The sequence below is a fragment of the Balaenoptera acutorostrata genome, chromosome 7, assembly GCF_949987535.1.
Source record: "Balaenoptera acutorostrata chromosome 7, mBalAcu1.1, whole genome shotgun sequence".
NCBI classification, from domain to species: domain Eukaryota; kingdom Metazoa; phylum Chordata; class Mammalia; order Artiodactyla; family Balaenopteridae; genus Balaenoptera; species Balaenoptera acutorostrata.
The window spans coordinates 33752810-33768378 of record NC_080070.1 but is presented as its reverse complement, the minus strand read 5'-3'; the positions used below and the strand labels follow the sequence as shown (position 1 = coordinate 33768378).

At 35.3% G+C, this 15569-nt stretch overlaps 1 protein-coding gene and 1 pseudogene across 1 annotated transcript; both read right to left on the bottom strand.

Moving 5' to 3' along the window:
• Positions 1 to 1284: 1284 nt before the first annotated feature.
• LOC103004021 (asparagine synthetase domain-containing protein 1-like) lies at positions 1285 to 3203 on the bottom strand (annotated as a pseudogene).
• A 73-nt stretch (positions 3204 to 3276) lies between these two features.
• LOC114235629 (ASNSD1 upstream open reading frame protein-like) lies at positions 3277 to 3511 on the bottom strand. Its single transcript, XM_028162060.2, has 2 exons — positions 3372 to 3511; positions 3277 to 3328 (listed from the first exon to the last, which is right to left on the bottom strand). Exons 1-2 carry the CDS (start codon positions 3509 to 3511, stop codon positions 3277 to 3279), a joined length of 192 nt encoding a protein of 63 aa, XP_028017861.2.
• Positions 3512 to 15569: the final 12058 nt, after the last annotated feature.

The window sequence follows — 15569 nt, the reverse complement described above, 5'->3', positions numbered from 1 at the left end:
ATTATTGAAGAGACTATCCTTTCCCCATTTTATATTCTTGGCTCCTTTGTGGCAAAGTAATTGACCATATGTGCATGGGCTTATTTCTGGGCTATCTATTCTGTTCCATTGGTCTGTGTGTCTGTTTTTATGACAGTACTATACTGTTTTGATTAGTATAGCTTTGTAGTATAGTTTGAAATCAGGAAGTGTGACGCCTCCAGCTTTTTCTTTCTTTCTCAAGATTGCCTTGGCTGTTCAGTGCCTTTGTGGTTCCATACAAATTTTAGGATTGTATGTTCTATTTTTGTGAAAAATGCCATTGAAATTATGATAGGGGTTACATTGAATCTATCAATTGCTTTGGGTAGTAGAGACATTTTAACAATGTTAATTCTTCCAATTAATGAGCATGGGATATCTTTCCATTTATTTGTGTCTTCAAATTCTTTCATCAATGTCTTACAGTTTTCAGTGTGTATGTATTTCACCTCCTTGGTTAAATTTATTTCTAGGTATTTTATTCTTTTGCAATTGTAAATGTGACTGTTTTCTTAATTTCTCTTTCTGATAGTTCATTATTAGTGTATAGAAATGCAACTAACTTTTGTATATTGATTTTATATCCTTCAAGTTTACTGAACTCATTTATTAGTTCTAACAGTTTTTTTTTTTTTTGGGTGGAGTTTTTAGGGTTTTCTATATATAATATCATGTCACCTGCAAATAGATGCAAATGTCATGTTCCTTTTCAATTTGGATGCCTTTTTCTTTTTTTCTTGACTATTACTCTGGCTAGCGCTTTCACTGTTGAGTAAAAGTGGCAAGAGTTGGCATCTTTGTCTTGTTCCTGATCTTAGAAGCAAAGCTTTCTTTCTTTCTTTCTTTCTTTTTTTAAACCATTGAGTACAGTGTTTGCTGTGGGCTTGTAATATATGGCCTTTATTGTGTTCAGGTACATTCCCTTTATACTCAGTTTGTTGAGCATTTTTATCAGGGATAGATGTTAAATTTTGTCAAGTGCTTTTTCTGCATCTATTGAGACGATCATATGATTTTATCCTTCATTTTGTTAATGTGGTGTATCACACATTGATTGATTTGAAGGCATTGAACCATCATTACATGCCTGGAATAAATCATACTTGATCATGGTATAAGTTTATGATAACAGTATACTTAATCATGTATTGTTGAATTTGGTTAGCTAATATTTGTTGAGGAGTTTTTGTTTGTTTTTAAAGCAGCAGAGTATTTTATTTTTTTAAAATCATCATTCAGTAAATGTTGTTACACTATGAAATATTACATTTTAATCTCTTTTTCAATAGAAAGGTTTTCTAAAGAAATGACTTGGAGCCTTCCACATTTATCAGATGTCTTTTCATTATTCTTTTCCATTTTTGCAATTCTGGATCCAAATTGCATGCCCCATTTTGGCAGAAGAGCAGAGGTTGTAAGACTGAGTTCCACTGCTGCAAGATGCAAAATTAGTTTTTCACCAATTCTATGGGATAAAGTCAAATTTGCCCTTTCCCAAACTGGTAGGAAATTTAGAAAGGAGACATTTTCATGCGGGAAAGGAAATCTTCCTTCTTTTCCATGGTCACCAATAACTGTCATCACGACCAAGATTTCTAGAAGAAATTCAACCCAGTTCCATCTCAATTTCCTTATTCATTCCTCTGGCCCGTGTGTCTTGAAGTAGGCACGATGACGAGAATAACCTGCAAGCTGCTTATCTGCACCGATTCCAGTAAGAACTACCTTTGCACTGCTCTAATATGGTTTTGCTTCATCCTGGGTCACTAACCAACCAAATCCTCCAGAAGCAAACCAGACTGCACAGCCAATGCTATCATCCAACACTGTATCCAAAGGCTGAATGAAGTGGGATATTCGAGTTCTTCTTAATCTTTGCAGTTCTTCTAGAGAAACATTAATTTCAACAAAATTCCACATCCGAAAATGGTTGGCAGCTTGTAGTTCCTTTAGTCCTGTTCTTCCTGTGATTCGATCTGGTATGTTGAATTGTTCACCAGGAGTAGCAGCAGCAATGACATTTTTAGAGGATACTTCAGAGGGTATTTCACAATGATTTTCTGTTCTCTCCCTTTTTTGTTAAAACTAGCTGGTATGGTCTTTTCTTTAGTCATGAAAGCCACATTAAAAAGATCAGTTGGTTCATCTAAGGGAATGTGATGGTCAGCAAGGGCTGCAATAACCATGGACTCAATCCCCCCAGAAAATAGGATTGCAACATTTGCTTTTCTATTACTAGTTTTCAAAACTTTGTTTGATGTCAGGTTTTCATCCCAAGGTAAACACAAGACACGTCTGTTGACTGCAACACTCAGGACATCGATGAACTGCTGAACTACTTCCTTCATGTGTCCGTCAATAAGAAAGACCTGAAGGGTCTCTCTTGTCAGTGGGACGCTGGAAATTCTACCGCAATGGATCTCAAATGCAGCTTGTGGCAACGTCATATTTAAAGGGACAACAGGTTCTTTAAGATACAGTTTGGCTTCATTTGCTACCACTGATACAAATGTTGACAAGTCTGCTGAAATTTGAGTCAGGCTATTAACACATTCTTTGATAGCATCCTCCCTAGAGTTATTTCCAAGGATACAAATTTAAAACAACAGATTTGGAAATGGAAGTATTCTTGAGATCAATTCTGAAAATTCCAGATACTGGAACTTCTTGCCACTGATTGGCCACTCCAGATGTTTGGCTGCCAACTGAAGAGAGACAGGAATTCTTGCCCAAATTACTAAAATGCCAAAGGAAGCTAGAACGACCAAAAAAAAATCCCTACCAAACCATAAAGAATGACTAGATGCTTGATAATATATAAAAGACCAAGGACCTTTGACTTTTGAGAAGAGTGACAAAATATCAGATTCATTCTTACAAGAGGAAAGATAATTAAACATTATTTGAGTATCATTCTCTTCAGCTTCAACCTTTATTCCACTAAAGACTTCTCCATTCCACAGGAATACATTGCCTCTTTCATCTTTCACAGGCTGGGTGGTCAACACACCTCTTAAGTGAAGGACATGACCAGAAAATAAACACTGGTAATTAACATTAGACTTTAACAACTGTTTACTACTATTGGGTCCCCACCGTTTAAGATTACACAGTAAATCCACTTTCAAATCGTTGCTGAAATGCTCAACAGAAAAGCTTACTGCACAACAAATGCCACACATTTCTATGCAAAATTAAGTTTACTATTTCTTGATTTGGTCTTCTCTGAGTTTACTATTTCTTGGTATTCTTTCCTCAGCTCATCCAATATATTTTTGCTTTCAGAAAGCATTTCTGTTCAATATGCAAGAAAATATGTTGCTGTTCTGTTGCTGCCTATATACTTTCCTGTTTTCTGCAGGTTAGAAATTTCATCCACAACAATTTTTTGTTCTGTAATCTTGCTGCTGAGGTCTTCCTTGTGCACAGCCGAGTTGTTGGTAAGGACCAGCCCCTCACCGTCCTTGGGTTGTACACCCTGGCTGGGCATCTCCACAGAGCATCAAATATGCAGTGTTGAGGATTTTTGCCTCTATGTTTATCAAGAATATTGGCCTGTAATTTCTTTTCTTGTTGTGTTCCTGTCTAGGTTTGATATCAGAGTAATGCTGGCCTTGTAAAATGAGTTTGGAAGTGTTCCCTCCTCTTCTATATTTTTTGGAAGAATTTGAGATGGATTGTTATTAATTCTTCTTTAAATGTTTGGTAGAATTCACCAGTGAAGCCATCTGTTCCTGACTTTTGTTTGTTGGGAGATTTTTTTATTACTAATTCCACCTCCTTCCTAGTAATAGATCTACTCAGATTTTCTATTTCTTCATGATTCAGTCTTGGTAGGTTGTATGTTTCTAGAAATTTATACATTTCTTCTAAGTTGTCCAATTTTTTGGTGTATAATTGTTCATAGTAGTCTCTTATGATCCTTTGTATTTCTTTTTTTTTTTTTTAAAGATTTACTTATTAATTTATTTTTGGCTGTGTCAGATCTTAGTTGCGGCACACGGGATCTTTGTTGAGGCATGCGGGATCTTTCGTTGTGGCATGCGGGCTCTTTGTTGTGGTGCGCAGGCTTCTCTCTAGTTGTGGCATGTGGGTTTTCTCTTCTCTAGTTGTGGTGTGCAGGCTCCAGGGCGCATAGGCTCTGTAGTTGTGGTGCGTGAGATCCAGAGCACGTGGGCTCTGTAGTTTGCAGCATGTGGGCTCTAGTTGAGGCACGCAAGCTCAGTAGTTGTGGCATGGAGGCTTAGTTGCCCCGCAGCATCTCAGTTCCCTGACCAGGGATGGAACCCATGTCCCCTGCACTGTAAGGCGGATTCTTTACCACTGGACCACAAGGGAAGCCCAGATCCTTTGTATTTCTGCTGTATAAGTTACCATGTCTCCTCTTTCATTTCTGATTTTGTTTGAGTCCTCTCTCTTTTATTCTTGGTGAGTCCAGCTACAGGTTTGTCAATTTTGTTTATCTTTTCAAAGAACCAACTCTTAGTTTCATTGATCTTTTCTATTGTCTTTTTAGTCTCCAATCATTTATTTCCATTGTAATCTTTGTTATTTCTTTCTTTCTACTAACTTTGGATTTTATTTGTTCTTTTTCTGGTTTCTTGAGGTATAAAGTTATGTTGTTTATTTGAGGTTTTTCTTGTTTCTTAATGTAGGCATTTATCACCATGAACTTGTCTCAGAACTGTTTTTGCTGCATCCCATAAGTTTTGATATATTGTATTTCCATTTTCATTTATCTCAAGATATTTACTTTGCTTTTAATTTCTTCTTTGACCCATCAGTTTTTCAGTAAGATGATGTTTAATATCCATATATTTGTGTATTTTCAAGTTTTCTTATTGTAATTAATCTCTACTTTTATACCATTGTGGCTGGAAAAGATGCTTGATATGATTTCATATTTCAAACTTCTTATATTTATCAAGATTTGTTTTGTGGCTAACATATGATCTATCCTGGAGAATGTTCCATGTGTGTTGGAGAAGAATGTGTATTATACTGCTTTTGGATGGAATGTTCTGGAAATGTCTATTAAGTCCATCCGGTCTAACATGTTATTTAAATCCAGTGTTTTCTCATCAATTTTCTGTCTGAATGCTCTATCTACTGATGAAAGTGTGGTATTGAAATCTCCTACTATTATTGTTTTGCTGTCTATTTCTCCCTTTAAGTTTGTTAATATCTACTTTATATATTTAAGTGCTCATATTGGGGGTGAATAAATATTTACAGATGTTATACCCTGTTGGATTGACCCTTTTATCATTATACAGTGACCTTCTTTGTCTCTTATTGCAGTCTTGTCTTAAAGTCTATTTTGTCTGATGTAACTATAGGTACCCCAGCATTTTTTTTTTGGTTTGCATTGCATCCATTCCTTCATTTGCAGTCTTTGTGTGTTCTTAAGCATGAAGTGAATTTTTTCTAAGCAGCATATAGTTGGGTCTTTTTCTTTTTCTTTTCTTTTTTAAATTAATTTTTATTGGTGTATAGTTGCTTTACAATGTTGTGTTAGTTTCTGCTGTACAGCAGAGTGAATCAGCTATACATATACATATATCCCCTCTTTTTGGGATTTTCTTCCCAATTAGGTCACCACAAAGCACTGAGTAGAGTTCCCTGTGCTATACAGTATGTTCTCATTAGGTATCTATTTTATACATAGCATCAGTAGTGTATATACATCAATCCCAATCTCCTAATTCATCCCACTCCCCCTTTCCCCCTGGGTATCCATACTTTTGTTCTCTACGTCTGTGTCTGTATTTCTGCTTTGCAAGTAAGATCATCTATACCATTTTTCTAGGTTCCACATATATGTGTTAATATACAATATTTGTTTTTCTCTTTCTGACTTACTTCACTCTGTATGACAGACTCTAGGTCCATCCACCTCACTACAAATAACTCAATTTCGTTTCTTTTTATTGCTGAGTAATATTCCATTGTATATATGTGCCACATCTTCTTTATTCATTCATCTGTCGATGAGCACTTAGGTTGCTTCTATGTCCGGGCTATTGTAAATAGTGCTGCAGTGAACATTGTGGTACATGTCTCTATTTGAATTATGGTTTTCTCAGGGTATATGCCCAGTAGAGGGATTGCTGGTCGTATGGTAGTTCTATTTTTAGTTTTTTAAGGAACCTCCATACTGTTCTCCATAGTGGCTGTATCAATTTACATCCCCACCAACAGTGAAAGAGGGTTCCCTTTTCTCCACACCCTCTCCAGCATTTATTGTTTGTAGATTTTTTGATGATGGCCATTCTGACTGGTGTGAGCTGATACCTCATTGTAGTTTTGATTTGCATTTCTCTAATGATTAATGATGTTGAGCATCTTTTCATGTATTTGTTGGCCATCTGTATGTCTTCTTTGGAGAAATGTCTATTTAGGTCTTCTGCCCATTTTTTGATTGGGTTGTTTGGGGGTTTTTTTTTGATATTGAGCTGCATGAGCTGTTTGTATATTTTGGAGATTAATCCTTTGTCAGGTGCTTCGTTTGCAAATATTTTCTCCCACTTTGGGGGTTGTCTTTTTGTCTTGTTTCTGGTTTCCTTTGCTGTGCAAAAGCTTTGAAGTTTCATTAGGTCCCATTTGTTTATTTTTGTTTTAATTTTCATTACTCTAGGAGGTGGGTCAAAAAAGATGTTGCTGTGCTTTATGTCATAGAGTGTTCTGCCTGTGTTTTCCTCTAAGAGTTTTATAGTATCTGGCCTTACATTTAGGTCTTTAAGCCATTTTGAGTTTATTTTTGTGTATGGTGTTAGGGAGTGTTCTAATTTAATTCTTTTACATGTAACTGTCCAGTTCTCCCAGCACCACTTATTGAAGAGACTGTCTTTTCTCCATTGTATATTCTTGCCTCCTTTGTCATTGATTAGGTGACCATAGGTATATGGGTTTATCTCTGGGCTTTCTATCCTGGTTTATTGATCTATATTTCTGTTTTTGTATCAGTACCTTACTGTCTTGATTACTGTAGCTTTGTAGTATAGTGTGATGCCAGGGAGCCTCATTCTTCCAGCTCCATTTTTCTTTCTCAAAATTGCTTTGGCTATTCGAGGTCTTTTGTGTTTCTGTACAAATTGTAAAATTTTTTATTCTAATTCTTTGAAAAATGCCATTGGTAATTTGATAGGGATTGCATTGAATCTGTAGATTGCTTTGGGTAGTATAGTAATTTTCACAATATTGATTCTTGCAATCCAAGAACATGGATTGGAACATCTCTCTATCTGTTTGTGTCATCTTTTATTTCTTTCATCAGTATCTTACAGTTTTCTGCATACAGGTCTTTTGCCTCCTTAGGTAGATTTATTCCTAGGTATTTTAATCTTTTTATTGCAATGGTAAATGGGATTTTTTCCTTAACTTCTCTTTCTGTTCTTTTGTTGTTTGTGTATAGGAATGCAAGAAATTTCTGTGTATAAATTTTGTATCCTGCAACTTTACTAAATTCATTGATTAGCTTTAGTAGTTTTCTGATGGCATCTTTAGGATTTTCTATGTGTAGTATCATGTCATCTGCAAACAGTGACAGCTTTACTTCTTATTTTCTGATTTGGATTCCTTTTATTTCTTTTTCTTCTCTGATTGCCATGGCTAGGACTTCCAAAACTATGTTGAATAATAGTGATGAGAGTGGACACTTTTATCTTGTTCTTAATCTTAGAAGAAATGCTTTCAGTTTTTCACCATTGAGAATGATGTTTGCTGTGGGTTTGTCGTATATGGTCTTTATTATCTTGAGGTAGGTTCCCTCTATACCCACTTTCTGGAGAGTTTTTTTTATCATAAATGGGTGTAGTTGGGTCTTTTTCTTTAAATCCATTCAGCCACTCTGTTTCTTTTGATTGGAGAATTTAACCCATTTACATTAAAAGTAATTATTGATAGATATATATTTATTGCCATTTTGTTAATTGTTTTCTGGCTGTTTTTAAATTTTTTTGTTTTTTCTTCTCTTGCTCTCTTCCTTTGTGACTTAATGATTTTCTGAAGTTACATGCTTAGATTCCTTTCTCTTTCTTTTTTTGTGTATCTACTATAGGTTTTTGCTTTGTGGTTACCATGAAGTGTACATAATACCTCTTATATTTTTAACAGTCTATTTTTAGTTGATACCAACTTAAGTAGAAATGCATTCTAAAGCTCTACATTTTTACTCTCCCCTCTCCATTTTATGTTTCTGATATCATGATTTACATCTTTTTATCTTCTGTACTCATTAAAAAATTATTGTAGGTATAGTTTTTTTTACTACTTTGCTTTAACCTTCATACTAGATTTATACCTAATTAACCCACCAATATTACATTATTCTAAATTTAACTGTATACTAACCTTTACCTGTGATATTTATACTTTTATGTTTTCCTGTTACTAATTAGCACCCTTTCATTTCAGCTTCAAGAAGTCCCTTTAACATTTCTGGTAAGGCCAGTCTAGTGGTACAGAACTCGTTCAGATTTGCTTGTCTGGGAAACATTCTCTCCTCCAATTGTGAAGGACAACTTTGCTGGGGAGATAATTTTGGTTGGCCATGTTTATCTTTCAGCATTTTGAATATATTGTACTCCCTTCTGGCCTGTAAAGTGTCTGCTGAAAAATCTGCTGATAGTCCTCTAAGGGCTACCTTGTATGTAACGCATTATTTCTTTCTTGCTGCTATTTATTTATTTATTATTAGTTATAAAAAATACTTATTTATTATTAGTTTGATAAATATACTTTTTATTCATGTATAGTTGATTTAAAATATTATATTAGTTTCAGGTGTAAAACATAATGATTCAAAAGTTTTATAGGTTATAATAAGGCAAATACTAACAGCCATAAAAGGGGAAATCGACAGCAACACAATCATAGTAGGGGACTTTAACACCCCACTTTCACCAATAGACAGATCATCCAAAATGAAAATAAATAAGGAAACACAAGCTTTAAATGATACATTAAACAAGATGGACTTAATTGATATTTATAGGACATTCCACCCCAAAACAACAGAATACACATTTTTCTCAAGTGCTCATGGAACATTCTCCAGGATAGATCATATCTTGGGTCACAAATCAAGCCTTGGTAAATTTAAGAAAATTGAAATCGTATCAAGTATCTTTTCCGACCACAACGCTATGAGACTAGATATCAATTACAGGAAAAGATTTGTAAAAAATACAAACACATGGAGGCTACACAATATACTACTTAATAACGAAGTGATCACTGAAGAAATCAAAGGGGAAATCAAAAAATACCTAGAAACAAATGACAATGGAGACACGATGACCCAAAACCTATGGGACGCAGCAAAAGCAGTGCTAAGAGGGAAGTTTATAGCAATACATGCCTACCTCAAGAAACAGGAAACATCTCGAATAAACAACCTAACTTGCACCTGAAGCAATTAGAGAAAGAAGAACAAAAAAACCCCAAAGCTAGCAGAAGGAAAGAAATCATAAAGATCAGATCAGAAATAAATGAAAAAGAAATGAAGGAAACAATAGCAAAGATCAATGAAACTAAAAGCTGGTTCTTTGAGAAGATAAACAAAATTGATAAGCCATTAGCCAGACTCATCAAGAGAAAAAGGGAGAAGACTCAAGTCAATAGAATTAGAAATGAAAAAGGAGAAGTAACCACTGACACTGCAGAAATACAAACGATCATGAGAGATTACTACAAGCAACTCTATGCCAATAAAATGGACAACCTGGAAGAAATGGACAGATTCTTAGAAATGCACAAACTGCCGAGACTGAACCAGGAAGAAATAGAAAATATGAACACACCAATCACAAGCACTGAAATTGAAACTGTGATTAAAAATCTTCCAACAAACAAAAGCCCAGGACCAGATGGCTTCACAGGCGAATTCTATCAAACATTTAGAGAAGAGCTAATACCTATCCTTTTCAAACTCTTCCACAATATTGCAGAGGGAGGAACACTCCCAAACTCATTCTACGAGGCCACCATCATCCTGATACCAAAACCAGACAAAGATGTCACAAAGAAAGAAAACTACAGGCCAATATCACTGATGAACATAGATGCAAAGATCCTCAACAAAATACTAGCAAACAGAATCCAACAGCACATGAAAAGGATCATACACCATGATCAAGTGGGGTTTATCCCAGGAATGCAAGGATTCTTCAATATACGCAAATCAATCAACGTGATACACCATATTAACAAATTGAAGGAGAAAAACCATATGATCATCTCAATAGATGCAGAGAAGGCTTTCGACAAAATTCAACACCCATTTATGATAAAAGCCCTGAAGAAACTAGGCATAGAGGGAACTTTCCTCAATAATAAAGGCCATGTATGACAAACCCACAGCCAACATTGTCCTCAATGGTGAAAAATTGAAACCATTTCTACTAAGATCAGGAACAAGACAAGGTTGCCCACTCTCACCACTATTATTCAACATAGTTTTGGAAGTGTTAGCCACAGCAATCAGAGAAGAAAAAGAAATAAAAGGAATCCAAATCGGAAAGAAGAAGTAAAGCTGTCACTGTTTGCAGATGACATGATACTATACATAGAGAATCCTAAAGATGCTACCAGAAAACTACTAGAGCTAATCAATGAATTTGGTAAAGTAGCAGGATACAAAATTAATGCACAGAAATCTCTTGCATTTCTATACACTAATGATGAAAAATCTGAAAGTGAAATTAAGAAAACACTCCCGTTTACCATTGCAACAAAAAGAATAAAATATCTAGGAATAAACCTACCTAAGGAGACAAAAGACCTGTATGCAGAAAATTATAAGACCCTGATGAAAGAAATTAAAGATGATACAAATAGATGGAGAGATATACTATGTTCTTGGATTGGAAGAATCAGCATTGTGAAAATGACTCTACTACCCAAAGCAATCTACAGATTCAATTCAATCCCTATCAAACTACCACTGGCATTTTTCACAGAACTAGAACAAAAAATTTCACAATTTGTTTGGAAACACAAAAGACCCCGAATAGCCAAAGCAATCTTGAGAACGAAAAATGGAGCTGGGGGAATCAGGCTCCCTGACTTCAGACTATATTACAAAGCTAAAGTAATCAAGACAGGTTGGTACTGGCACAAAAACAGAAATATAGATCAATGGAACAGGATAGAAAGCCCAGAGATAAACCCACACACATATGGTCACCTTATCTTTGATAAAGGAGGCAAGCATATACAGTGGAGGAAAGACAGCCTCTTCAATAAGTGGTGCTGGGAAAATTGGACAGATACATGTAAAAGTATGAAATTAGAACACTCCTTGACACCATACACAAAAATAAACTCAAAATGGATTAAAGACCTAAGTGTAAGGCCAGACACTATCAAACTCTTAGAGGAAAACACAGGCAGAACACTCTATGACATAAATTGCAGCAAGATTCTTTTTGACCCAGCTCCTAGAGAAATGGAAATAAAAACACAAATAAACAAATGGGACCTAATGAAACTTAAAAGCTTTTGCACAGCAAAGGAAACCATAAACAAGACCAAAAGACAACCCTCAGAATGGGAGAAAATATTTGCAAATGAAGCAACTGACAAAGGATTAATCTCCAAGATTTACAAGCAGCTCATGCAGCTCAATAACAAAAAAACAAACAACCCAATCCAAAAATGGGCAGAAGACCTAAATAGACATTTCTCCAAAGAAGATATACAGATTGCCAACAGACACATGAAAGAATGCTCAACATCATTAATCATTAGAGAAATGCAAATCAGAACTACAATGAGATATCATCTCACACTGGTCAGAATGGCCATCATCAAAAAATCTAGAAACAATAAATGCTGGAGAGGGTGTGGAGGAAAGGGAATACTCTTGCACTGTTGGTGGGAATGTAAATTGATACAGCCACTATGGAGAACAGTATGGAGGTTCCTTAAAAAACTAAAAATAGAACTACCATACGCCCCAGCAATACCACTACTGGGCATTTAACCTGAGAAAACCATAGTTCAAAAAGAGTCATGTACCAAAATGTTCATTGCAGCTCTATTTACAATAGCCAGGACATGGAAGCAACCTAAGTGTCCATCATCGGATGAATGGATAAAGAAGATGTGGCACATATATACAATGGAGTATTACTCAGCCATAAAAAGAAATGAAATGGAGGTATTTGTAGTGAGGTGGATGGAGTTAGAGTCTGTCATACAGAATGAAGTAAGTCAGAAAGAGAAAAACAAATACAGTATGCTAACACATATATATGGAATCTAAGGAAAAAAAAAAAAAGACCATGAAGAACCTAGTGGCAAGATGGGAATAAAGACACAGACCTACTAGAGAATGGACTTGAGGATATGGGGAGGGGGAGGGGTGAGATGTGACAGGGTGAGAGAGTGTCATGGACATATATACACTACCAAATGTAAACTAGATAGCTAGTGGGAAGCAGCCGCATAGCACAGGGAGATCAGCTCGGTGCTTTGTGACCACCTAGAGGAGTGGGACGGGGAGGGTGGGAGGGAGGGAGATGCAAGAGGGAAGAGATGTGGGAACATATGTATATGTATAACTGATTCACTTTGTTATAAAGCAGAAACTAACACACCATTGTAAAGCAATTATACTTCAATAAATATGTGGAAAAAAAATAAAAATAAAAAACAAAAAATAAAAATTAAAAAAAAGTTTTATAGGTTATAGACCATTTATAGTTATTATAAAATACTGGCTATATTGCCTGTGGTATACAATATACCCCTGTAGCTTATTTATTTTATACGTAGTAGTCTGTACCTCTTAATTCCCTTCTCCTATCTTTCTACACACTCCTCCCCTCTCCCCATTGGTAACCACTAGTTTGTGCTCTATATCTGTAAGTCTGTTTCTTTTTGTTGTATTCACTAGTTTGTTTTATTGTTTAGATTCCACATGTAAGTGATAATATACAGTTCTTGTATTTTTCTGTCTGACTTATTTCACTAAGCATAATACCCTCCAGGTCCATCCGTGTTGCTGCAAAATGGCAAAATTTCATTCATTTTTATGGCTGAGTAGTATTCCATTGTGTGTGGATATATATGTGTGTGTGTGTGTGTGTGTGTGTGTGTGTGTGTGGGTGTGTATGCCACATCTTATTTATCCATTCAACTGTTGATGGACACATAGGTTGCTTCCACATCTTGGCTATTGTAAATAATGCTGCTATGAACATTGGGGTTCATGAATCTTTTCAACTTAGTGTTTTCGTTTTCTTCAGATGTATGGACTGGAATTGCTGGATCATACAGTAATTCTATTTTTAGTTTTTTGAGGAACACCCATACCGTCTTCCAGAGTGGCTACACCAACTTACCTTTCCACCAATAGGGACCTAGGTTTCCCTTATCTCCACATACTCACCAACATTTATTATTTGTTGTCTTTCTGATGATACCCATTCTGACAGGTGTGTGGTGATACCTCATTGTGGTTTTATTTGTATTTCCCGGATGTAGTGATGTGGAGCATCTTTTCATGTGCCTGTTGGCCATCTGTATATCTTCTTTGGAAAAATATCTATTCATGTATCCTGCCCATTTTTTAATTGGATTTTTTCACATTGAGTTGTATGAACTGTTTATATTTTTTGGATATTAACTCCTTGGTCATATCATTTGCAAATATTTTCTCCCATTCAGCAGGTTGCCTTTTCATTTTGTTGATGGTTTCCTGTACTGTTCAAAAGCTTTAAGGTTAGTTAGGTCCCATTTGTTTATTTTTGCTTTTGTTTCCTTTGCCTTAGGAGACAGATCCAAAAAAATATTGCTACAATTTATGTCAAAGAGTGTTCCACCTATGTATTCTTCTAGGAGTTTTATGGTTTCGTCTTACATTTAGGTCTTTAATCCATTTTGAGTTTATTGTTGTATGTAAGAAAATGTTCTAATATCGTTCTTTTACATGTAACTGTACAGTTTTCCCAGCACCACTTATTGAAGAGACTGTCTTTTCTCGATTGTATATTCTTGCCTCCTTTGTCATAGATTAATTGACCATAAATGTGTGGGTTTATTTCTGGGCTCTCTATTCTGTTCCATTAATATATGTGTCTGTTTTTGTGCTAGTATGATACTGTTTTGATAACTGTAGCTTTGTAGTATCATCTGAAGTTGGGGAGCATGATACCTCCAGCTATGTTTTTCATTCTCAAGATTATTTTTGTTTTTCAGGGTCTTTTATGTTTCCATACAAATTTTAAAATTATTTGTTCTAGTTCTGTGAAAAATGCCATTGGTCATTTTAACAATATGAATTCCTCCAATTCATGAACACAATGTATCCTTCCATCTGTTGATGTCATCTTTAGTTTCTTTCATCAGCATCCTATAGTTGTCGTAGTACAGGTCTTTTACCTCCTTAGGCAGGTTAATTTTTAGGTATTTTATTCTTTTTGATGCAATTGTGAATGGAATTGTTTCCTTAATTTCTCTTTCTGAGAGTTCTTCCTTAGAATATAGAAATGCAACAGACTGTTTATTAATTTTGTGTCCTGCAACTTTACTGAATTCATTGATGAACTCTAGTATATTTTTATTGGCATCTTTAGGATTTTCTATGTATAGTAATCATGTCATCTGCAAATAGTAACAGTTTTACTTTTTCCTTTCCAATTTGAATTACTTTTAATTCTTTTCTTGTCTGATTGCTATGGATAGGACTTCCAATACTATGTTCAGTAAAAGTGGTGAGAGTAGGCATCCTTGTCTTGTTCCTGGTCTTAGAGGAAATGCTTTCAGCTTTTCACCATTGAGTATGATGTTAGCTCTGGACTTAACATGTATGGCCTTTATTGTGTTGAGGTATATTCCCTCTATACCCACTTTCTGGAGAGTTTTTATCATAAATGGTTGTTAAATTTTGTCTGAAGCTTTTTTTTTTTTTTTTTTTTTTGCAGCTATTGAAATGATCATTTGATTTTTATTCTTCAGTTTGGTGTATGGCATTGATTGATTCGTGGATATTGAACCATCCTTGTATCCCTGGGATAAATCCCACTTGATTACGGTGTATGATCCTTTTAATGTATGGTTGGATTTAGTTTGCTAATATTTTGTCGAGGATTTTTGCATCTTTGTTCATTAGTGATATTGGCCTGTAATTTTCTTCTTCTGTGATATCTTTGTCTGGTTTTGGTAGAAGGGTGATGCTGGCCTCATAGAATCAGTTTGGAAGTATTCCTTCTGCAATTTTTTGGAATAGTTTGAGAAGGATAGGTGTTAACTCTTCTCTAAATGCTTCATAGAATTCACCTGTGAAGCCATCTGGTCCTGAACTTTTGTTTGTTGGGAGTTTTTTATTACTGATTCAATTTCATCACTGGTACTTGGTCTGTTCATATTTTTTATTTCTTCCTGCTTCAGTCTTGAGAAATTGTACCTTTCTAAGAATTTGTCCATTTCTTCTAGGTTGTCCATTTTATTGGTATATAATTATTCATAGAAATCATTGTGTTTCTGTGGTGCTGGTTGTAATTCTTCTTTTTCACTTCTGATTTTATTGTGCTGTCAATTTC